This window comes from Eurypyga helias, unplaced genomic scaffold (genome assembly GCF_000690775.1).
Source record: "Eurypyga helias isolate BGI_N326 unplaced genomic scaffold, ASM69077v1 Scaffold8956, whole genome shotgun sequence".
Taxonomy (NCBI): Eukaryota; Metazoa; Chordata; class Aves; order Eurypygiformes; family Eurypygidae; genus Eurypyga; species Eurypyga helias.
This window is the reverse complement of record NW_010257200.1, coordinates 1-26037: the sequence shown is the minus strand read 5'-3', so window position 1 is coordinate 26037 and position 26037 is coordinate 1. Positions and strand designations below refer to the sequence as shown.

General features: G+C 46.2%; 1 protein-coding gene across 1 annotated transcript; it reads right to left on the bottom strand.

The window, feature by feature from the left end:
* Positions 1 to 5648: 5648 nt before the first annotated feature.
* On the bottom strand, positions 5649 to 19796 carry LOC104511351 (pumilio homolog 1-like; the record flags this gene model as incomplete). Its single annotated transcript, XM_010153925.1, has 6 exons — positions 19714 to 19796; positions 16962 to 17140; positions 14691 to 14857; positions 13459 to 13729; positions 7102 to 7195; positions 5649 to 5776 (listed from the first exon to the last, which is right to left on the bottom strand). Coding segments are annotated over exons 2-6 (816 nt in total), but the record flags the coding sequence as incomplete, so codon positions are not given.
* Between the last annotated feature and the right edge of the window lie 6241 nt (positions 19797 to 26037).

Here is a 26037-nt window from a genome sequence, read left to right as displayed (position 1 = left end):
AATTCCTTCAGCAAAGGGCTGTTAATCATTGGAAGGGGATCCCCTCCTGCCCAGGGAGGGGAGGAGTCACCATCTCGGAAGGGATTCAAGAGCCATGTGGAGGAAGTGCTCAGGGACATGGGTTAGCAGCAGAATTGGCAGTGCTGGGTTAAGGGTTGGACTTGATGATCCAACCTAAAGACTCTATGATTCAAGTTCTAAAAATGACATTTTAATATTGCTGTCAGTTATGTCTTACAGTAAGGACACTGCAAGGAGAACAAGTGTAACACACAGAGACTATGAGAGGTTGCTCCAACAGACTTAAAAACTATTCCCCCCAAAATGAGGGACAACAGTAAAAAGGGGGATGCAAAAAGACACTGCTGAGTGCAAGCCTGGGTATGACAAAGGGGAAAAACCCAGGAAGTATTTTTTTCTTTTGGTTTTGTTTTTCATATGGTAACATGTGCTTGACTCCAATGAACCACTACATAATGCAGAAGCTGTGCAGCAGTCTGGATCTCTGCCTGGACAAACTACAGCCCCCACCATCAATGCTGCAGACTGGTGAGATGTAGCAAGACCTCAAAACATGTATATTTATTGACAAATATTAAATTCATATTTCCAAAGTGTAACAGTTACTCTCCTTTATTATTTTGTTTTTCACCATTGTACTTTCCCCAAATTTAGGATTTTGTAGTGATTAACACACACCTCCAGCTTTATCTACAGCAGGGAGATGTTACACGTAGCCTGTTGTCTAGCACCGATGTGCTGGTTTTGGTCAGGACAGAGTTGATTTTCTTCAGAGTGGCTGGTATGAGGCTGGTTTTGGATTTGCCCTGAGAAGAGTACTGATGTGTGAGAACAGTACTGAGGTGAGCGAGTGGTTGTGTGGTACTGAATTGCTAGCCGAGGTTAAACCCACCCTTGCTGCATGTGCCGTGTACTGGCAGCCAGAGGAGGTGACTTGTCTGTCTTACTCAGACTGGTCTTGGAGCAGCAACCACTTGTTTCTTACATTCCAGCTGAAAATTCATGCGCAGTGGTAGCTGAAATGAAGAAACCTGCAGAAAATGAATGAGACCCACAATGGCATTGCTTATCTTGCCCCAAGTACTTACAGAGACGTAGCTAATCAGTGGACTATAACCTGTTTATATTCAGTCAGTGCAGACCCGATGCCAACTGCGAGGCAGCTTCTGCACTCAACAAGAAAACAGTTGCAACTGCTCCATTTTATGCAAATAGTTGGTCTGTGTTTGCCCTTTGGCTACTGGGAAGTTACAGCAATACCCTTTTTCTGGGCAAAATGGGGGTGCTGGGGGATGAAAACCTGGACATGAGCTGGCCGTGTGCGCTGGCAGCCCAGAAGGCCAACCGTATCCTGGGCTGGATCCAGAGAAGTGTGGCCAGCAGGTCGAGGGAGGTGATTCTGCCCCTGTACTCTGCTCTGGTGAGACCCCACCTGGAGTGCTGCGTCCAGCTGTGGAGCCCCCAGTATCAGAAGGATATAGACCGGTTGGAGCGAGTCCAGAGGAGGCCACGGAGATGCTCCAAGGGCTGGAGCCCCTCTGCCATAGGGACAGGCTGACAGAATTGGGCTGGAGAAGAGAAGGCTCCAGGGAGACCTTAGAGCACCTTCCAGTACCTGACAGGGGCTACAAGGAAGCTGGGAGGGACTTTTTACAAGGGCCTGTAGTGACAGGACAAGGGGGAACGGGTTTAAATTGAAAGTGGGGAGGTTTAGATTAGATATCAGGAAGAAGTTCTTCCCGCAGAGGGTGGGGAGGCACTGGGACAGGTTGCCCAGAGAAGCTGTGGATGCCCCATCCCTGGAAGTGTCCAAGGCCAGGCTGGGTGAGCAACCTGGTATAGTGCAAGGTGTCCCTGCCCATGGCAGGGGGGTTGGAACTAGATGATTTTTAAGGTCCCTTCGAACCCAAACCATTCTATGATTCTATGAAAATGTGGGCATCTCTGGGTTTTTTTTAATCTCAGTTCTAATTATCAAACAAGCATAGTCTAGATGTGGGGTGGGGTGGAGTTCCTACTTAGAGGTGGCTCATTAGATCTGCAAAAGCCGTAGGTGTTTAAAAGAAGAGGAAACACAAAGTCTTTGAAGTCTGCAGGCAGCTGGGCTTACAAGAGCTGCAAGTCTGGCTCAGCTCATTTGAGCACATGGTAAGGCTCATTATTGAACAGTGTTCTCAGTGAGGGCAAGTGTGTCATCATTGCCAGACTTACAGCAACATGCAGAGTGTTTCTTTACTTCAGGAGATATTGCACCTGCTTTTACACTTATTAAAGACACACATACACAAGAAAATAAAAGCCATTCTAGTGCCTTTGAAATCAAATATTCCCACTACTATGTCTCACACATTGGCGACAGTCATCCACAAATATTCCTTTCAAGAAACATTAACAAAACCATCTGTAAGTGTGTTTGTAATGAAGTTTTTACTTTTAATCTCAGCCTTCACACTGAAATCTCTGTAAACAGAAGGCATACCTGCTGTCTGCAGGAACAGCCAGCCCCCTCTTGCCAAGGATGAGGGCTTAGAGGGGGTTAAAGAGCCTCCAGAGCCCCACCTCTGAAACGGCCAGGCTGCAAATAGCACCTTCATCAAATCCTATCTCCTTACGCTTCGCCATTCCGGTACGGCAACGACAGATCCCCATGAAGTGCAGGATTTAGGGATGGAGGTGAGGCACAGCTGAACTCAAACAGCCCCGGTGCAGCCCCACGCCAACCAGCCGCAGAGTGCCTGGGGCCAGCACCGATGGGGAAGACGAGAGGCAGCCCTGCCCGACAGCGTGCGCAGGCAGCGGGGGGAGAGCCGGCAGCACGTGCTCCCCAAAGCCCAGGCCTCGGCGGTGTGTGCACGCAGCCACCCCTGTCACCCACCCTGAGCTGGCCCGGCGTGTGGCACTGAGTGAACGAGGCTGCTAAGGAACCCAGCTTGAGAAGCTCAGTGCAGACACATCCAAACCGACCCCCCCTTCAGTCCAGCAGCACTGTGTTTCTCCTGGACGCAGATTATTCCAGCATCCCCTTCTCTACAAAGAACAGAAACACTTTTCTAGCTGTAACACACCACCTCAGAGGGTAGCGACATTTCCCAACTTGTCTTACAAAAGGCAAGATTTCTGTTCTTTGAGGGACATCTTTCCCAAACACCAGAAGGCAATTTCACAACACTGTTTACAGACGGCAGTATCTTCCCCACAGTTTAAACTCACAAGTGGTTTTTTTCTTGAGTCTAGGAAGCCCTTCCCTCTGCATTCAAATTTGTTCTTTAAAATGCTACTACTGTTAGGAAGAAAAGGGTATTGTCACAGTCTTACAATCATGAAAAAGCTGCCATAATGGCAGAATCTTAATTGACAGAATTATCTCTGCCATAAAACACACAAAAGTTTCCCCTCTGCTCCAAGAGTAACTGTGAGCCATATACAACCAACAACTCTAAACTCATTTCTTCCATCTCATAAACTTCTCCAAGTTCTCTTAATTTAACACTCCCATACACACCAGGGAGGCCTCCTCACTTAGATACCTAACCCTGAACTTTTCCGTTGTCCCATGGCCCTTCAGTGCTGCACTCAGTCATTAGAGAAAAGGCTTTCAAAACTGCTCAAGTCTCGAAAGAAAAGATGCTTTTCTTGAAACAAACATCAGCCAGAAGGTTGTTATATTGCCATTCCTAGGTGTTAGGGTCCAAAGCCCAGCGAGATGGATGACATAACCGGGGTTTCTCAGTGGGGTAACACTATAAATATATTGCACATTCCTTTGTTTTGCCTTCAAGAGTCAAAGTTTAAAAATTGTTCAAGTAGAGATCCTGATGCCAAGTTATGGGATGCTTTAGGTATCCTGGTGTATGTTATTTCCCAGGTCAAATTTATAAGGCCCCTATCAGATGTTCAGGCCCCTGCAGCTTCAATACTGCTGAGAAAATGGGGGGGAAAAAAAATGTCGCAAAGACATTTGCCATTTCCTAGAGAACTCTGGCGGCAGGTACAGGTGGTCTTTCTATGAAACCAAGACACTGACCTCCTGCTCCACTGAACTTGAGTGTTACTTCAGAATGAGCACTAGCTTTGGATGCACTGATGTCTTGCAAAAAGGCCAACCAGAAACCTCCTCCTACAATATTCGTTTACAAAGCACCTCTCCTGACTGTAACTGGAATTGCGAGTGTTGTAGCTCATCTTCCCTGCTAAGTCCTGATCGAAGCTTCCTACTTATATTCGCCACCAAGAGTTCAGGTCATTCATTCCCTGCCACTCATCCATCACCACATGATAGTTTATCGACTCCTGGGCTGTTACAAATATCCTTGTACTCTAGCTCTTGGCTTTCTTCCATTTAATCACAGCGTCAGTTGTTTGCCAACATCATCTTGTTACCTAAACTGAATCTTGCATTGTTATTAGGCAATCAGCATACAAAATTCACAGCAACCCAAGAGTCCAAAGCCCACATCTTCAAATTATAATCTTGATTCTTTAGGTATTTCCATACGATCCACTAAAAATGCCGTCCAACTGAGTAACCGTTGCCGAAATCCCATTTCGGAGCTTGACCTGATAGTGGCCTCAAAGCTTAAAAGCTAAGCAGCGGTTATGTAAGAGCTGTTAAACAGGCCGAAGAGTCACGTACCAAACCACAGCGCTGCACTCACGTACAACCAAGCGCCCTATGGCTTGATTTGGTACGAGCTATCCCACGGTGGAAGAGATTTGCAGCGAGAACACAAGCTGTAATTGGAGGGTGGCAACAGTGTGCAGGCTCCATTAAAAATCACCACTCCTCTAACCAAGCAGTTTTTATTTGCAGTGTAGAAGGCTTCCTCTCCTGGTGGCTCATGGAAAGCACAGCATGGTTATAAAAACGTTCTTCTGAAAGCACACTTTTCCTTTGTCCTTACTGTTTCGGCAGGAACTTAATGGCGCACACAGCAAAAGTTCAACGTACAATGTGTTCTTCACACTGCCTGATAAGCTGTTTTACCGATCTGTCATCTCAAGATACAACAATTTTGGCTATGACAGTTGGCAAGAAGTTGGAAACGGATGCATGAACGTTTGGGAGGAAGATCTTGCACAAAGACAAGAGCCACCATCTTTGCTTGCCATCTGGAAAACTGCATATTCATAGTGTAAGTCTCACAGCAGACATGGGATGTTTTTACCTAGAGAACCTAAAAAGCCTAAAATCTTAACAGACTCTTGCAAGGGAAGGATCATTTGCAGGATGCACTACAGCAAATTAAGCTAAACAGCAAGGAGGTACAACTTTCCTGGCAGGAAAACACATCCTCCAACTTTCTAGCATTTAATAAGTGTATTTTCAAACGCATCTCTCACTACTGTCAGGTACCAAAAAACCCCAAACACGCAGCAACACTTATGTCTGCAAGTGTTTAATTTCGGATTTGCTCTGGTTGTTTATCCTCAACAGAGAGTGAGCCCATAGCAAGTGTCATACAAGAATTATCACATTTCATCTACAGAAAACAGGGTTTCCAAGACAAATTCTGTTTCAACTCACTGATACACAGTTCTCTCTCCACAGAAACTGCGAGGTACTAATGTTTTATTTCCACAGTCACAGACTGAAGAGCAGTTTTGGTGCAGAAAATGGTCACGAATACCTGGACAACTGGAAGTATCTCACCTAATGTTGCAGCTGCTGCGAGTCCGGCTGCGTACGGATCTGTTCCCGGTGGAGCGGCGCTGATGATGTACGGATTGGGAACAAAGGCAGCAGGAGCTAAACCTGCTGAAAACATACCTGTCAGTGAAAACAAACTTAACTAGAACTGAAGCCCTAGCAAAATACCTCTGGCTACCTGGCTGGCAAACACAAAAGCTCAGGTCGCTTTAGTGTTTTCAAGCTATTTGCAGGTTGTTCTCTACAGGGAGTGAGCAAGCACTTCATTTCCCCTAGTCTTACTGAAACAACCCACAGGTGATATCACTGACATAAAAGAAACCCAATTCCAAGGATGCAATGCCCCATGAGGAAAGCTGAAGTGGTAAAATACTCTATATACAACACCCATACTTGCTCAGGTATCTGCAGCCCCGATACACCCCCCTACTGGTTAGGTGGCTATTCACACCAGGCAGATACCAACATTACCTGACTGCTTGGCACTGTGCCCTATTTCTATAGCAAGCTGATCAAGAACCAATCTACCCTACTTCCCAAGTTGATGCCTCCTGCACAACACCAGTACTTCGATTACTTGGTTTGGGAGCAGCTCAGGAGTGCACAGCCATCACGGCAGGGCACTATCCCTGCCCTGCAGGCATTACCTTCCTCCACAAGGAAACAGTTCAACCATTAGAGAAGGTATGGGTGGGTGGAAGAGGGGTGAGGAGGGGAGGTGAAGGGGAGTAGGTTAAAAAGCTAAAGAATTTTAATTCAGTCTATCCCTGAACTCCAGTGAGCACACAAGTGCGTCGCACAGAGCTGGGAGAGTCCCAACACATTTGTATTGGCCTTTTGGGTAGGAAGAACTGCCACTTAAACTGTTGATTGTGGTAAAAACTTTAACCCAAAGATAGTCTCACTCAAATCACCCCTGAGCGGCCCTCCTACAGTTCTCTTGTTTTTCTATGTACAGGATGGAGTGCTTTCTTCCCAGTTAATCTATAGGGTTTTAATAATATGAAGCATGTGCTTGCATACCTTACTTCTTTAACATAAAATCAGACCCCAGGCAGCTGAAGCACAGGACGCACATTCGGGCTCGTACAGATTCGTGCATTTTGCCCTCGCTTCCCTGTGCGCCTTACCCCAATTCATGCCTCACTCAGAGAAAGCAGGCACTTCAAAACACTCCCGTTACTGAACGTGAGAATGTTATTCCTGCCAGACACGAATGCTCTGGAGCTTCTCAAGTGTGCAACAGAGACCTCCACAGTTTTTTGAGTAAATCTTCAAACAATACACTTCTGCTTGCGTGTCGATTACTGTTGCAAAACTGTATTTAGGATTCTCGAATACCTACCAATCCTTTTTCCCCTGCTATTTTCCTAATGCACTCTGAGGAGTACCACAAGTCCAGTAAAATGTAACGTACCACGTGCAAGACTTACCTATGTGAGGCTGATGGGCAGCTGCCAAGGCGTACTGCTGCTGCTGCGCCGCCGTGAGCTGCTGAACAGCAAGGGCATTCGGTCTTTGGAACAGCTGAAGGGACAAAAGCACAAACATGGGGCTTCACTCGTGCACAAAAAGCATGATCTTACTTCTTTCTAAAGCAATTACTTTACGCTAAGTTTATTTTCACAACTACAGACACTCCTCTTTAAAGGGAAACATTTCAAAAGGAACTGGGGGGAAAAAAACCCAAACCCAAACCGCTTTGGAATCAACTGCCCATGAATCCACCTGAAAACCCATGTGTTTCTGAAGTGCAGCTGAACCAAGCCAGGGCTTTCTCTGCTATTTGCTGCACAGTGCCTGAAAGCCATTTTCAGCCTGAAAGCGACCCCCACAGATGGCCTGAAGTGGCAGGCAGGACGTCGGGCAGCCTGCAGAGCGAGGAGAGGGAGATGAGACTTTTGAGATGGCTTAGGAGCCAGGTGAAGAGCCATCAGACAGGATGGCAGCCTCAGGAGCTCATGGAAACGCTTCCTTTCCCCTCCAGACTTCCATCTCCAGCACCTCCCACGTGAATCCAGGCAAGGGTTGCAAATAGCTCTTTGAGCATGGCCAGAAAGCAGACCCAGGGATGTTTTGGTTTAGTCATCCAAGGCATACACAAGTTTGCCAGCGTAAGCTCCCTACAATCCCAGGGAGCAGCAGGCAATGCTACCGAGAACAGTCACCTTCACTAACAATAAAGAGAGGGTGACATTAGCCTTTAAGGAAAAACTATTTCTGCTAAGGGGGTTGGGGACTTTTCTCATTCATCCAGGTCCTTACTAAAAACTTACTTCCCCAGCTTCTTACGCCTCTACCTGAATAACACACGCCCTGTGTCATTCACTCCATTAGCCCATGATAATTCACTCCATTAGCAGACCGCTGCTCAGCTCTAATTAAAACATGTGAGCATACACATGCTGAACAGCCACTCTGAAACTATACAGAAGCAATGTTCATCCCCACTTACTTCCAAAAAATTGGCATTTCTCAGGTGTGAATGACTTCACAAACCGCTGGGGTAAGTGTTTTCTCTCTCCACTCACTTGGAAAAAAACAGGCCTAAATGCCATACAATTTTCACACCTATTATCTCTGCCCCCCTTTGAGACAAGACAAGTGAGCTCCTTCAGCTGTCAGAAGCAGCAATAATAGTTCTCCCCAAATTTTAGGCAGAAACTCGCAACCATCAAGCAGCAGCATGGAATCCTTTAGAAAATTAGGGGTTTTTTTATAGGCAAAAATTGGAGTTGGTTCTCCGGAGAGCAGGATGAGCAATGGTGCTGTTTAGGCAGAAAATCTGAAAAAATGATGGGTGATAGCCTAAGTCTGTTTTCTTCTCTTCTTACAAGTTCAGAAGGAGAAAAAACACGCGTAAGGAATCAGTAGCAGATTAAAGATGTGGAAACTCAGTGCTTAGGGGATCCAGAGCTGATCTGTGTGCCAAAACCCCAGTCACAACTGTTTTCCCCAAAGACTGCTCAACGCCTTAAGATGCTGGGGCCTCTCCATATATCCAAGGAGTATCGGAATGCTGCTTATGGAGATACCCATCAAATCCACCGTTTATTACCTCCCTTCAGGAGGGCCATAAAACAATCCTAGCAGTCTTTATGCAGAACACACCTTCCCCCCCGCCTTTTTCTTAAAAAATACCATGCCATTCAACAATACTTCCTGCCTACAACACCGAGTGATGCAAGGGGTGTAAACCTTCATTAACACACCGCCTGTCATTAGCAGCTGGATCAAATGCTCTACTGACACCTTCAGTTTAAAAAAGTGAGGGCATCGTGGACAACGTGACCTACAGAAAATGGCATGAGGGACAGTGGCTCTGTGGGAGTCTCCAGTGACATCTCATTCCCTCATCAGCATCAGCAGATATGGAAAAAACCAACCTCCTGAACTGCTTCACTGCTGCGTGGATGCACACCTACAGCGGTCATCCTTGGGTTGTGGTCTATCTCTGTGGTGAGTTCAGCAACCCAATATTTTAGCTTTTTTCAGCTGCAAACACTTCACCAAAACCTTTCATATTCTTTTGCACACCTGGGATCTGTTTTTCCAGTCTGCTAATGTGTATTCCGCCAAGGTGACCAGCGGAAGAAATGGCTAGATTATTAGTTGCCTGTCTTAAGGGCAAAAAAGCACTTATCTTCTATGAAAATACTTTTTCTTGTGCTCGTTTCACATGTGTGATGGCCTCCACACCTCCCAAATGCACTGCAACGATCCATTTGAAATTAAAAGTATGTCAAAACAAAACAAAGCAATCCAGAACTATCCCAGCATGAATATTTCACCTGCTGCTGCTGTAATTTTTGTTGTCTGCTGTCTCTCTCCCCTCTTGTAAGCACAGATGATGATGGCTAAATTTGAGCTCCAGACATACAAGACCAGCGCAGTGATCGCTCCCCTGTGCTGGGCACTGGGGAGGCTGCACCTCGAATCCTGGGGTCAGTTTGGGCCCCTCACTCCAAGAGACACTGAGGGGCTGGAGCATGTGCAGACAAGGGAACGGAGCTGGGGAAGGGGCTGGAGCACAATTCCTGTGAGGAGCAGCTGAGGGAGCTGGGGGGTTCAGCCTGGAGAAGAGGAGGCTCAGGGCAGCCCTTATCGCTCCCTACACCTCCCTGAAAGGAGGGTGCGGAGAGGGGGGGATGGTCTCTTCTCCCAAGTGATGGCACAAGAGGGAACGGCCTCAAGTTGTGCCAGGGGAGGTTTAGGTTGGATATTAGGGAAATTCCTTCAGCAAAGGGCTGTCAGGCATGGGAAGGGGCTGCCCCTTCCAGGGGGGCAGGGGGAGTCACCATCTCAGAGGGGTTTGAGACATGTAGATGTGGGTGCTCAGGGACATGTTTTAGTGGTGGATTTGGCAGTGCTGCGTTACCAGTTGGACTCGATGATCTTAAGGGTCTTTTCCAACATAAATGATTCTGTGATTCTAAGTACCCACACCAGCTTTGTGCATCTTCCTTTTGCTGAAATTAAGCCACAGTATCTAAAACGCTCTGCAAATGGCTGCTGTAAGCAGCTGTTAGAGTTTACCTAAAGACTCAAAGAGGGAGACTGAAAAGATGCTCCTTTGCCTAAAATTACTGGTATTACAGAAGGGAGGAATACGGAACAGAGTGGCTGGGCAGAGTCCTTTCATCTGCTGATGAAAATCACTGAGTGTTTGTATCCTCAAGTCAAAGAAAACTAAAGCCTTAGCTCCAACGCAGTGACGATTACTTCCTCAGACAATATTCCTGTGATTCTTTAAAACCACATGCAAGCGCTCTGCATTCACGCTGGGCTGCCAGCCTGAGGACTGGATTCCTTCTGCGTGCAGCAGACCTCCTCTCAAATCTTTATGGAGCTTCCCTTCCAAAGAAAGGTCAGATAAATGCGGGTGTCTAAGCCGTGAGCTCAGGCAGTGACTCAAATCAGCAACCTCACCCTCTGCCCGCTTTCAGCCGCAGTTTCTGCCAGCCTGCAAACCCAGGCTCTAGACTCAGCTGACCTGGAAGAAACTTAGTGTGAACAGCTACAACTTTTTGCAGCTGCAGATTTCCTACTGCCTGTAGCACATATAAGGAAGCGGAGCCAACAAAAACAATCACCATTTCAGGCTTTACTTAGCCAGATAAGCCCCTACGCCACATGAGCTCTGGGAATCAACTCTGTGTATTTAGGAAGTTATTAAAGCTTCTATGCACTGTCTCCATCTGCTGACAGCAAACACCTACATTCCAGAAAACTACGTGTCGGTACTAAATTGTGGTCTCCAGTACATGGCAAAAGGAAAAGAAACCTTTTTAACAAGAATATTAACTAGAATTAACAAAGCGAGGCTGAAGTTTCAAGAAAGTATGCACAGAGCGTTGTGGCCTACTAGAAATGACACTCAGAGTGAAAACCTGCTAACTACTGACACAGTTTCGGTACAGCTCAGCAGGATCACCCGACATGTCAAAAGCGAGGCTGTCTTCCCCTCCCTCACGTGTGCACAAATGAAGTATCATTTACAACACGCGGGGGAGTTCATCGAGGGAATTCCAGGAAACCAGAACATGGCAGTCTGTATTACATGGTTATGGGAACACTAGAAGATTAGATTTCTGTAAGCCAGTTTCTGCTGCAATATAAACATCTGACATCTCTAATCAGATTACACGTGGTTAAGACCTTCCCTTCTTAATATTGCTTTTAGCTGTACTTGCTTGTAATCCCTTCAAAGTATATGACGCTTCCCAACAGACAGACAAAGACACTTTTACAGACGAGATCCTTTCGCTCAGGACATATTTCCTTCTGACAACTGAATGGGAAGAGCTGTATCGCCAAAAGACACATTTCTCTCATACAGGCTGTAACTGGCAGACAGTGAATACCAAACAGAAAACCAACACTGGTTGCTGGATATACTATATACTAGGAAAAGGGGCACAACTCTGAGCCAAGGTACACTGCATTTACACGAGCATGCACTGAGAGCTCACATCTGGCAGAAGAGTGAATCCTTATCTTTAGTACAGCACTTACACCTACAGTAAATGCAAACAGCAGGCTTTTCGAAGTGTAAGGAGCTATTACAACAAAGCTGAAACTAAAATAACAGTCATTTAACAGACTGGCCTGCTTATTCTCAGCACGGCCTGGGTGGGAGGTAAACAGGCCAGAGCAAGTGTTGGGCACAGAGCTGTGCTCACAGCGCCAGGACCTCCTGCTCCCCCCCAAAATTCGTAGTTCAAGGAGATGAGAGAACTGCGGCTTCACAGGCAACCCAGCAGAAACACTGAAGTATGATTACATGGAGATGGCATCAGCTCTACATGGGTATTACCCATCCACTTCATAGAAAGAAAAAAAACCACCCCAAGCAGGCCTGTCTGCAGGGCCAGCCAGAGCCAGGATGCCATACCGCACCACGTCTGCCATCAGCACGCTTTGCAGGCCGGCCTTCCTTCAAGAGGTGTTATTTCTAGCTAGGCACAAGTCATACCAAACTGTAAATCCTATTCTTTAAAGGCTGAAAGAAACAAATAAAAAATACTTGAAGATATAAATGAGCCTTAATTTGAATAAAATACACTAGCAGACAAAATACACATTACAGGCTTCACATTCCTGCCGTTATCCTTCCCATACCTAATGGTTCGTTCAAAAGGAGTTCACTTAGCTAGCTCCAACACACCGTGTTAAAAAAAATACACTGGCTTCATTGTTCAAAACTAATTCTGGCATTCAAGGTCCTACACCACAGAGTAAGACAAAGACTTCAAACTAGCTTCCTGCCCCCCTTCTGAACTACACAGCAGCAGTTTAGTTTAATCATTAAAAAGTTTTCCATCATTAGCCTCCTAAACATGCTATATAATGAAATAGCTGATTAAGCTATAACACAGATATTTACATTTCTTTTAAGACTGTGATAACTCTCTGAAGGTGGGCCTTTAGCACAAACTTGGCAATGGTCTTTCCTCAAGCCAGAGAGCCAACAGGCAACTTCACTAAAAACAATCAGACGTTTCAGGAAACCCAGGGCTAGTTACACACTCTTGCAATGAGCCTGCAACAAAGGATTTTATTCTTCTTTGAGGGGTATAGTACTTACAAAAGGAAAGCAATAAACGTTTACAATTGTTACCCAAACTAGCAGGAACAGGAGCGGATTACGTGTTGATCGCTGGATCTAGGCCCAGCATTCAAGGGAAGCCAAAACCAAAGCAGGGACTTCGGTTACTTGCCCAGGATGAGTAGCGTGGGCCACGTGTGTGGGAGAAAAGGTCAAACAAACTCGCTGGGCTGAGATAAAGTTCTGTAGTATTGGACTCTGGCCTCAGGTTTTACACCGTGCTCAAGTACGAGTGAGCTAGTTCAAACCATTATTCCCTCCACCTGTTCTGGTTCAGCACTGGGATCCCAAAGCAGGGCTGCAACACCGAGGCTGAACAGGCAGTTGACTTTTACGTGGCTTTAAGGGCTCCAGGGTGGGCTGTTTTGCTGCTGTTTAGCAGTTTTTAGTTATTCAAAGCTCTCCCCAGTGCAAACTTACTCAAGCTAAAAATGACTAACAGACAGAGCAGTGCTGCTGCTAACAGGTCTCAGACTGCTGTGGAGACAGGCATGTTACGCGGATCTCCTGCCTCGAGCTCCCTAGGACACACGCAGAACTCTGTGAATGGCAGAGAGATGATGAAACCGTTCCAAGCCTTCCTCTGCCCCTCTCCCCAAGGCAGGGGCTGAGCTCATGGTAACCCACAACGACCCTTCTGGAGGATCCGGAGCAGTCAGGCCGGACCACGGCTGACACTTACCTGCTGTTGGGAGCTGTAATCGAAGAGCCCCACGGTGGCTGCGGCCGAGTCCACGGGTACTTGAGTGCCGGAATAATCAAACTGAAGAGGCTCCATGCCAACGTGCTCCATGGGATCCAGAGGGACACTCTGGGACTCGATATTGGAGAAATCCTCCACTGGCTTGGCACCATTAGTACTTGCCAGCTGGGCTAAGCCCTCTGATCCATTTTGGTTTGGACCCAGAAGATCTACTTCACTAGCAGAGTTCTGGCAATTCCCGGGCGTACGGCTGTGCAGAAAGAGAAGATACTCGTCACTACGCACATCCACCTAATGCTATGTCACACAGCAGCTGTTAACAGCAGCAGACACCAGCACTCAGCAGAACTGCTCGTAGATGTTGTGATAAAGGGAAAAAAATTAAAGGTCTGTCTCAAATAGTTCCTTAAATAAATTCTTCATTCAATTTATGTATTTAAAAAACCACACACCCACCAAACCCCAGTCCCCCTGCCTCAAAGACCTGTTACAGTACGAGCATAAAAAAATTCAATTTCCTTTTTTCTCCTAAACTGAGAGAGTCAGTCATAACAAGACAGGACTTCAGAGCTGCCAAAGCTTATGTTTTCATAAAGCTATTCGGTAATTATTAACTGTGTGACACTCTGGCTCTGTATCTCACTTGAAACCTTTCTAAAGTAGCTGCCATGTTGCCTAATTATAGAACATAAGCATTAGACTCGAGTGGGAAATGGTTCATCCCGATGCAAGGGGCAGCAGTACGTGCCTCGCAGCACATTTGTTTTGCTTTTACAGTTTTCCTACATGTCAACATGAGGCACAGCAAGTGGGTAAGCTGGCAAGGAATACAAATGCATTGATTACATCAGTAGCCACAATTTCAGAAGGCTTTAATCTCTTGAGAGCTGCAAGGAACAAGTCCAAAACCCCAACCAGAATTCAGACGAGTATATAGGCAGAGTTGGCACCTTCAGTAGGTACTTCCATGGGAATCCCACACAGAGTAATTGGAAAGGAGGTGTGAGAACAGCATAAAATTACAACATGGGTCTGCAGAAACTAGAGCGGTCAGGTGTTCTCCTCCGCCTTCTCAGTGCTTCCCTGTGTACATTATAACATCCTCGTGACACCGTTTCAGTGAGACAAAGGCTTTTTCACTACAGCATGGAAAATCTTTCAAAAAATGTGAAGTGTGACACTGATTAATTATTAACTAATGGTGCACATACCTGAAGTCTTTGACATCTGCGTCGATTCCATTCTGCACAGGCAAACCATTTGTTTTATCCATCACATCCCCCTCCTCCTTCAGATCTCCTAATTTATCGCCATCAAATGTGCCCTTATTTTTCTTATCCCCTTTGTCATTCTCATCATTCTCTGCATCCCTTGGCCCCTAGGCAAAAGAGACAGTATTTTAATAAGCTTAGTTTTCAGATCAATTTTATTTTTAGTCCGAGATGGTATCAAATCAAAGAAACATGTCACAATAAAGTAAGTCACTAGCAAACATTAGTTCATACAAATAAAAATGTAAAAAAGCAGAATAGTCAATCATAATCAAAGAAAGAAGGGAATTGGTTCTCGCTGTTCCAAGAGAGGTTCTTTCTATCTATCTATCTATCTATCTATCCAGTTTCTTCCATTTAATAATTCAGGGTCTGCTTCTATAGGTTTTAAAAATCCCACCCCAAAATAATATTAAAGACTACTTATCCACGTTCTCTTTCTAGATGGTACTTGAGCACTTCAAAAATTACCTCAGGAACTTCTAAACACGGCAGCGTGTACTGAAGGGGCATAAACTGAATTGGTGCCTCATGGGCGGTCACCATCTCCGTGTCACAGCTGCAGCCACTGTCGGGACAAGTGCTTGCGCTGGAGCAGCACAGGATCCCCTCGGTTTGGGGGGGCATTGGTGTGACTTCCACAGTGAATTCCAAGGTACCGCCCACTTAAGAGCACTCAAGGCAAGCACCAGTTCAATCACTGGTTCATAAACTCCTAAAGCCCATTTTTTGAAGAGGTAAAGGAAGGAAAAAAAGAAGGAAAAAACAAAGAGGCAACAAGGATTTCTGTTCTGCTGATCACTTTGTGAGTGGTATTACATCTGCAGCATTTCTGCCCTTAATGTCTGCATTTAATTTCACTTGGGAAAAGAATAAAGGGTGATTATGCCAGGGGCAGAGTTTTGAACAACAAAAGGGAGAAGAAAAACAACATAATTTATGATAAAACCCAGCAAGGGGCATATAAACATATTTATCAGAGACAGCTTTGGTGCTGTCACAAAGACAGACATTCTAACCATGTCTTCATTTGAGGGAAAAGGACTCCCTGCATAACAGGGCATTTGAACCCTGTATCAACTACTTCATTTCTGTACCAACTAAATCATTCTTCCATTTAAGTGTGGGGGGTGTGTGTGCGTGTGGTGGAAATCCCCTCCGTATTTAGGAAAAAAGACTGGTTTAAGAGCAATCATCTGCTGATGCTGCTTCTTAAAGCAAATAAGATCGTGCTGCCTTAATATGAAAGAGCAGACTTGGAAATGCCAATTGTCAAAACAAATGTGGAGGCAATTCTCACCCGCACAACGTGGCATCCACCAGCGAGACCCTTTGTTTCAGAGCTGGCCTCCTGACTATCACTGCTGTGGAGCGGACACCTCTCTAATCCCCAGTTCGGATAATAAATTGGCTCCTTCCACTGACTGTTCATTTCTCAAAAATCATGTCTTAGGCTCAGGGTTCAACAAGGTTATCAGGTACCCACTAATGAGGGACCTAATAAGAGGATGGATGAAGGAAACCACAAATCAGCTCCCTGAAGAGATGAGCACAGCAGTCGAACGGTAACAAACCTACTCTGCTTTCATGTTTTTCTGCAATTCCTGACCTAGCACATGGCCAGTGAGGTAGAGATGAGATGCAGCCCCTTTTTCCCCACTACAGGGCTAGGGCTCGATTATGCCTCTCTCACCACATCCTTAGACTGGAGGCAGCAGCAACTGCTCTCCCTTCCCCACCCCACGAAGCACAGTGACTAACGCCAGCTCTCCCCAGGAAACGCTATGCCCCTGAAAGCATTCCCCAGCTGAGTGGCTCTGTAGCTACGTTAGGTTTCGAGCATCACTACATGGAGCTTTTTGTTCTTGACCAGCAACAAAGCAGCCACACGCTCATTCAAAAACCACAGGTCTATTTGCATACTTTTCCATCGACAAGCTCAGATGGGGTGTTACTACCAGCGTGCTTACCCAGGGGATGTCAGCAACCTTCGCAGCCTTTACACCCATCTCCCACACTGCATCCCCAGAGTCAAGAACACCAGCTAAACTGCTAGCCTACCCGTTCTAAGAGAGATAGCTAAACTAAGAGCAAATAAAAGAAAGAAGAAACATCTGCCTTTAGGAATGGATTAACAAACAAACAAAACAAGCAGCAAATGGAGAAAATAACATAATGGGAACTCAAAATGTCAGATTCAGGCACACTTACAAATCCTCCTTTCCTTAGGCAGGAATCTCCAGGAGATGAGCTCAACACATACTCCACCATGCTAACTCCAAGTCCTCCACTCTCTGACCGTGGTGAAAGCACTGAGTTGACTTCACTATTCACATGAAACCCCTGACCAGGTCTTCTCTGAACCATAATTGGTTGGGAAACAGAGTGATCTGGAACAAAAACATGTGTAATTCTTATAAGTAGATCCAACTATTAAAGGAGGCAAGTCATTAAATACGTTCTCTCTAGGGTCTTAATTGTACTAAGGAGTGCCAGTGTTTTGACTCTATGATGTCCATTAGAAAAAGCAGGACAACTTCCTCAATTTTGAAATACCAGAACCTGTAAACCTACAAGCAGTAACTACATTTAAAGTCTAAAATCATAAAATTTCAGAAATCTAGTTCTCTAAGTAAAGGTTGTAATTTAAAACCAAAGTTCTAGTTTTTAGTTTTTGTAAAACTCTTGCATTAGCACAGTGAACAGTCTTGGCTAGTCGTTTGAAACATCATCCTACTGTTACACCATTTGCTTTCTTGGTCATATGAACTGCCATATTCACGTCACCATCAGAGGTTCTCTCAGATGCTACTTCCTCAAGAAAAAGTTTGTGAGACCTTCATTTCTTCCTCATCCCCTGGCCTGCATCAGCCCCATCCCTGTACCACCCCTGCAGCGTGCAGGTTTGAGATCCAGCTGGAACAGAGCAAAGGACAGGTGTCTCCACGTCCTTACGAGCTCTGCCAAACTTGCTGCCCGGCAGGATAAAGTGGCCCTACATCCCCAGCGAGGGAAAGGAAGGAGTTCTCTGCTCCTGCCTGCTCAGGCTGGCAATGGTCAGCGAGTCAAAAATACTCGGCAGCAGATACAGCAGCTGCTGGGGCTGGTGGAAGGGACATGCAACGATACTGATACTGGAGCTTCCTTACAAAGCAGGCAAAAGCAGGCAAACGAAGCAATTTCATCTGTCATTGCTCCTGGCTACACCTTCCTGCCTGCTCTCTCAAGCCAGCACAAGCATCTATGTGGCCACAAAGTGAAGTGGACTGGGGAGACTTTTCCGGGATAAAGTTAATGAAGAAAATATAAAAGCTAGTTTTAACCCAGGCCAATTCCCCAGGTTTCACTGCACTGCTGCAGGACTCCCAGTAGGGGAAGAAAGGAGTGGCCTGCATCAGACAGGACTGCTTCTTTTAGTGGTGCTGGCTTTAAATGCTTTAAAACTACAACTTCAAGGTGGAGTAGTGATGAACCAAAGCCATCTGGGAGGACTGCAGTGCATACTGTGGACAGAGAAAGGAAAGTGGATGGAGTGAAGAGCATCTTACAGAAAACCAGACTTCATCCATTCCACTGCTCAGGGAACAAACTAGTCATCTGGCCACGGACACTTCCACACCCACCTCCAAGTTGCACTCCTTGGGGCCGCAACCTTGAGCCGCTGCACAGACCATGGCTGTTCTCTTCATTTTAGATGAGCAAAAGGGGAAACTATGACTTCCCTGACTCAGAGACACCATCCCAGGCCATGGCTCAGGAATAAAGGCTCCAAGGTGCACAGGATTAATTGCGAATAAACAAAGGAAGAGATGAGACGAAGGGCTTTGACTCATGGAGATTTGTGATCAGCCAGGGCAGGAGGTGACCTCCCCCAGATGTCTACCCTGCCTGTCTGGTGGGAATAAACAGCCCGACCGCAGAGGCAGCAGAGGAGAAACACTGCTGTGCAGTCTGGCTCAGCCCTTTAACTCACCCTCACAGCTTCAGTTCACATCAACACACCCAGGCCCAAACTGCTGCTAAGGGTTGGGAGCCGGCTACGGAGACCCACTGCGGACAGGCAAGTCAGACAGCTGGAGGCAGCAGCTCCCCAAAACCTCCACAGGACCCAGCCAGACTGCAAGATTCAGCCCAGTAGATTTTGAGAAGCTTTACCCCTTTTCACAGCCATTCTGAAACTTAAATAATAAAAATGCCCTCATCACTATCCCAATACCTTCACTGTAATAATGGATATTTTTGGCAGGAAAAACACCCCAAACAGTGAAGTTCCCCTAAATCACACCTCGCCTGGAGCTGCAGTGCTGCGCCGGTTGGAAACCGCACGAGACCCTCAGCAGTGTTTGGGAGCATATTCGTTACACACACAAAGCACAGAAAACGAAAAGTAAACGGTTAGCATTTCAAAGTCAGCACATGCATGTGGTTCTTTTGCCTTTTAATTAAAACCAACCTGACCGCTCTCCCCTTAAATTCAAAGTAAGGGACAGGCTCTGATCCAAGAAAAAAAATCTTCACAGATAAATGTTGTTAGGTTTTGGTTGGTTGATTTAGTATTTAAAAGATTGTGGGGCTGGGATTTTGTGGGTTGTTTTGTTGTTGGCTTGTTGTCTTTTTTTGTTAACTAATCTTATTCTCTCATATCTTCGTACAAACTTCAAGTAATCCATCCCAAGGCAGAAAACACATCAGAAGGTTGGAATTGAAATTTTTATGGTAATCTAAAATTTTTAAGCAGATAAACATGAGGGTAGACATGATCACATCAGACAACCTTTTTATAACTATGGATATCTTTTAACAAAGCAACGTGGGGATTTCTGTTGGTTTCCTCTTATGTAAAACAGATGTTTTCAAAAATCTTTTAAAAGTTGTGTCACCCGGACTGGCCAGCGGTTTTGAGTAAATGTGTTGCACATTTCTGCATTCAACCCCAACTAAATTAAGTAAATAATTGAGCTACCTGATGTTCCCCAAGCACTGTCTCTCCACTGATCTCCCAGAAATATCCCTTTTGGTCCATCTTTGCTGGAATCATCAGATTCCCAAAACTTTTTACCCGGCAACAGCTGCTGCAATTAAAAAAACAAAAAAACAAAAACAAAAAACAAAGCATGATTAAAATAAGTATAAAATGCAAACATAAACCATAAGCGTCTCCCTTCTAAACATGAATCAATCATTAAACACAAGCTGATACATGCTTTATAATCAAAATATTTATACACTCTAAGGTGAACGCCACACAGCGACTGAGATAACGGTTCAATCTCCGCAATCCTCTTACGCTCGCAAAGGCTTCACGACCCCACACACGGAAGCACACACATACAACTGACATTCTCCAGCCCCCCAGCATGAGAGTGACTTGCAAGAAAAACATTAGCAGAAAACAGTGTTCTGATCAGAACGTTGCTGTGACTTCCCCCTGAGCTCGGAGGGCACCTCTAAAACCGCCCCGCACATCCAGAACAAATTCCTGCCTTCAGATACCGAGGTTCTGATGCTGGCAGGGACAGAATAGCTCAAAAGGTGCCAAGAGCTCTCACTTCTCACTTATTTAATGACTGCTGAGGACTCTCCATGCTATGAAGGTTATTTGTAAACACTAATAAGAGTGAACAGTTTTGGGGCACTGCACCTGCCCTGTGCGTATTGTTCCTACCAGATCAAAAGAAAAAAAGGTTATGCACTCCCTGAGAACGAGACAGAAGGTCATCCTCGGCTTGAATGAATCCAAGGGAGACTGTTCTAAAGTTCAGAAGACGGCAGGAAGAAGAGTGTGCCCTATTCAGCAGATGTATTTTGAATATACCAGCTTCACCGAGGAAACACCTGCCACGTGGCATCTACATATGGCAAGGGGAATTTTGAGCTCTGCTCAAGTGCCATAGATGTCAAGCATACAATCTTCAAATTAAATCTTCTGGCTGACTGAGATGTATGCAATTCAGACAGGGAGAAACAATACATTCATAGCAAATTAACAAAATAAATGAGCCTTGCCTGCTGGAGTTGGACTAAAACTAAGGGGGCTGGAAGATTAACAACTACTTGCATCTGTCTGAAATTACCATAGAACAAACAAGAATCATCAGATTAGCCGATGTCTCCTATATATCACAAGTGCTGATAACTCTGTACTCCACCAGCAGACGTGCGAATTTAAGGCTGTTGCATAACTGAATAAACAGGCTGCTGGATGAGGATGAAGCAAGCATAAATGATCTAAGAGCTCCCAGCTCGCAGTGTACTCTGCTTTAAGACAGACAAGCAGAATTGTGCTCACCATTTACCTTTTAACTTAAGGAGGATCTGTTTACTCAGAAACGTATCGCAACAGGCCTGTATGAATGAGATTAAACCTGAGGTTCAGATTTGGGTAACTGGACAGCTTACACAGAAGACAAGTATTAAAATGAAAGCAACAGCAATTCTACCCCACACCTGAAAAGCCAAATTCGTCCCAGATTCTAAAAAAACCCAAACCAAAAGAACAAAAAACCCCAGCACACCACAGAGAAGAGACAAATTACATTCAGCTGTTTAACAAAGTTGCTGTTGAGGAAAGTAATCCTGCTTTTGCGCCAAGATCAGCAGAGAGCGAGATCAATGCGCACAGCAGTTGCCTAACGGGACAATAAATAAATAAAGACAGGCCCTTTGGAGCAACTGCCTGCACAGGCACAAGATGGAGGGCAGGCACGGCGCCTGACAGAGCTGGGAGCAGCAGCACTGCTGCTTCAGGGGCTCTCGCTCAAACCCCCAGCTGAACGCAGGGTTTGCAGCAGCAGAAAGAGTCTCCCAGCTCCTCAGCCCGCTGCTGCTGCTGGCTGAGACCTGAGCACGCACTGATGCGGGGGCATTCTCCACCTGAACTGAAACTTTTACACATACACCTGCATATTGTCTGTCCAAGAACACGGGAATGTTCAACAGAGCCATCCTCACCGACAGCAGAATCAACATCTCCATCTAACATGTAACAGGTCAAATCTTAGGACAGATGACATGTGCCAATAACAGCCCTGCTGTGCCAGGCACACCAGGAGCTCCAGCGCAGAGGTTGCCACTTCTGAACCGGCAGAGAACCTCCGAAAAGGCTGAAGACACGGTGTGTGAGAGCTGTTTGCTGCCGCAGCGCTCAACAAAATGTACTTAACCAGAATGGTTTGGTTGGAAGGGACCTTAAAGAACATCTAGTCCCCCCCCCCTGCCATAGGCAGGGACACCTTCCACTAGACCAGGTTGCTCCAACCTCATCCAGCCTGGCCTTGGACACTTCCAGGGATGGGGCATCCACAGCTGCTCTGGGCAACCTGTCCCAGTGCCTCCCCACCCTCTGCGGGAAGAATTCCTTCCTGATGTCCAAGCTAATCCTCCCCACTGTCAATTTAAACCCATTCCCCCTTGTCCTGTCACTACAGGCCCTTGTAAAAAGTCCCGCCCAGCTTCCTTGTAGCCCCTTCAGGCACTGGAAGGTGCTATAAGGTCTCCCTGGAGCCTTCCCTTCTCCAGGCTGAACAAGCCAAACTTACAGATGAATGTTGTTCAATTAAACTGCAGTCTTTCTTTTACTGAAAGTATACACGTGTTTAACTTATTCCCCACTCTAACCTCCTCTTCCAACCTGCCGTAGCAGTCCTCCTGCCAACGCCGTCTATGCCCGAGCCCAATGCAGCGTATTCTGTGCACTTAACCCTACCTGGATGTATAGACTCTCCCACCTGGGCTGTCCCTGCGGCAGGTGAAAGAGCTGCACCAAAGCGTCAGGGACGCACAGGACTTGTACCCACTCTGCTTTGCCAAATTCATTACAGATGCAGAGTCTGGAGACACACAACGGCTTGGCTTGGAAGGAACCTACAGAGATCTAATGCACTCTTTGCCATGGGCATGGACACCTTTTCAGCATCCTTCCGTTTGCTCCTAACCCTAACCCTGTCCAGCCTGGCCTTGGACACTCCCAGGGATGGGGCATCCACAGCTTCTCTGGGCAACCTGTCCCAGTGCCTCCCCACCCTCACTGTAAAGCATCTCTTCCTTGTGTTCAAAAGGTCTCTCCTTGCTTTCCTTACAGTCAAACACTGGCTTTGGGTATCAGAACTTTCAGGACAGAGATGCCAAACTTTGTTTCTCCCCAGTGCTTCAGCATTTGGCACACCACCCATGCCTACAAACTCCACATCTTGCACACAGACCATTTAATCACCCATTTTCTTTACAAGGTATCCCATTCTACTTCCAGTCTTTTTCAGCAGCAAGTCACTTCCATCCAAACCTCCCAAAAAGGGTAAAATCTGAAGAATACATTTTAATCCAAGCGCTAAGCTACATCTGGGTTTCTACTGTCTCCTTCCTACTAGGTGAACAAGACAACTTGTTCTTTCAACTCTCAAACTGCATAGAAAACTGTTTTCCCCAGCTGCCCCGTCTTTCCCACAAGCTGAAGAAACACCATGAGAATCAGCACGTCACTCACATTTTAGACATGTGTCGGTAGGATTTACCACTGCATCGTAAACACAGCGTAGGATTGCTCGTGATTCTCCCAACTGGACAACAAAAGCACTGCACTCCCCTTTCATGTAACCCAAAAATAACTCAAAACAACTCTAAGGACAAGCAACTCCCATCAGCAAAACTGACTGCAAAACACAGACTAACCTATTCCTCCATCTGCACCATGGGGTGACATGAAGGAGGCGAAAGCCAAGTCAGTGCTCTCTAGTTTTTATAAATACAACCACACATCAGATGCCTTACAGTTTTTGTTAAGCTTCTGTCATTCCCGTATTTCTTAAAATGCAGCTTTTTCACTCCTGCTGCTGCCACCCCAGCAAAAACAGCTACTCTCCTCATTCCTTTTCAAGGAATTTAGAAGAAGAAAGCAATATGGACCGATTAAACAACATTTTAGCTGCAACTAAACACTCATTTCCTTTGACAATACCTTACAGCGCAGAAGGACACAATCTGTTCTGCAGTCACACCTCAAATACAGGATGAGAAGGGGCATCAGCTTGCAGAAGGAAAGAAGTGAGCAGAATAGAGTATCTTCAAGGAAAGAGGAGTCTCTAGTTTACAAGAAAATTAAACTCCTTTCACAAGCTCTTGAATTTCCAAAACGTTAGTAAGTTTTCCTGATATATAAAAGAAAGCAAGAGTGAATTCTAAACTTACAAAATTTATTTCTAATGCAAGGTAAAAGACAAAATGGAATTTGGGCAAAAAATCAATTATAATGTGAACCTAAGAAGAAATCTGCATCTGTAGAGCAGCACAGAAAAGGGCAGCAGGGAGCCCAGCACCCGCCTGGGAAGGACAGTCACAGCAATAAGCAATCTCAACACTATTAAAGCAATCCTAAAACCTGGAGCAAACACACATAAAGGTTCAGTAGTTAGTTCTCCTGAGGAAGTCTGCTGCAGGTAACTTAATTCAACCTCCCTTCCTGGTTTTAACACTTGGAGGTACTTGCTTTCTCATGTAATAGAAACAGTGGCAACAAGATTTTTTCATTTCCACTATTTCAAAATTGACAACACATTTCCAAACCAGCAACTCCAGCAGAATTCACCAGAGTAAGGCCACACTTTGACAATACTCTGTCTTCAGCAGCCACACCAGGCAGTTACATCCCCCTGGGCATCCCAGGTGCCAGGGCACGCGGCTCCTTCCAAAGCTGCTTCAGAATGAAGCTGCGGACTGGCCAGGGCCCTTGCAACAAGCAGTCTGCAAATCCGGCTGCTGAGGAGGCTCCGGGAGGTAAGGGCAGAAGTTTGCAGCACTCCTGCAAGCACCCCCGGCCACGGTAAGGACAACACCCTAAACCAGCACTGCCAACACAGGCATGCTGCGTCTCACAACACACTTCCAAATCCCAACTATACCAACATTATGTACTAAAGACATGGAAAGGGACATCCACAGGCATGAGGCACCAGGTTCTGACACCCTTCATACACAGCGGCATAAACCAGGCTCCTAACGAACAACAAGGAGAATGAACCCTTCACATGGACGTGTCTTCGTGAGCCACAGCACCACGCTGTGTTACGACGCGGGTCCATGACACCTCAGGCCATCAAGGGAGAGATGCCACGTACAGATGGGCTCGTGACCAAGGGGTGGGTTTGACCACAGACACTATTGCGCAGGTCATTCGTGAACGTGAAACGTGCCGCAATTAAAAAAGCCAAATGATAAAGCCTCTCTGGTGTGGAGGCTGATGGCTGAAATACAAATACGGGAGGCCTGGCAGGTTGACTACATCACCCTCCCCAAAACCCGTCAGGGCAAGTGCCATGTGCTCACAATGGTGGAGGCAACCACTGGGTGGCTGGAAACATAGCCTGTACCCCATGCCACTGCCCGAAATACCATCCTGGGCCTTGAAAGACAAGTCCTGTGGCAACATGGCACCCCAGAAAGGATTGAATCAGACAATGGGACTCATTTCTGAAACAGCCTCATGGACACTTGGGCCAAAGAGCACGGCACTGAGTGGGTGTATCACATACCTTATCACACACCTGCCTCTGGGAAGGTCGAACAGTGCAATGGGCTGTTAAAGACCACCCTGAAAGCAATGGGGGGTGGAATTTTCAAAAACTGGGACACCAATTCAGCAAAAGTTTGGGTTACTCCTGCCTCAGATAAAGGCAAACCCACCTATGGGGCTGCTTTCACTCAAGGACCTGGATGCACTTGGTGAGTAATGACAGAAGATGGGGAGGTTTGGATTGGATATCGGGAAGAAGTTCTTCACGGAGAGGGTGGTAGGGCACTGGAGCAGGTTGCCCAGAGAAGCTGTGGATGCCCCATCCCTGGAAGTGTCCAAGGCCAGGCTGGATGAGGCTTGGAGCAACCTGGGCTAGTGGAAGGTGTCCCTGCCCATGGCAGGGGCGTTGGAACTGGATGGTCTTTAGGGTCCCTTCCAACCCAAACCAGTCTGTGATTCTGTAAGTCCGCTGTGTGCCTCAAGGGGATTTGATTCTGAGTGAAACTACCCAATTAATTAAATTACATGGACATTAATCACTGTATGAGTGGGTTTGTTATAGGATTTATGATAACAGAAGTCACCTGAACCTAGGGAGGACAAGCCTTACAAGAAGTGCAGCAGTGACCAGACCTAGGCTGGCTTTGGCACCCAACGATCCCACAGAACACTCCCCCCTCTCCTATCACAAATGACGACCACCACCACCACAGATGGTACTCGACATCATGGACTAATGGACATTTATGGACATGACTATGAGCAGCTCCGAGGAAAAGGACT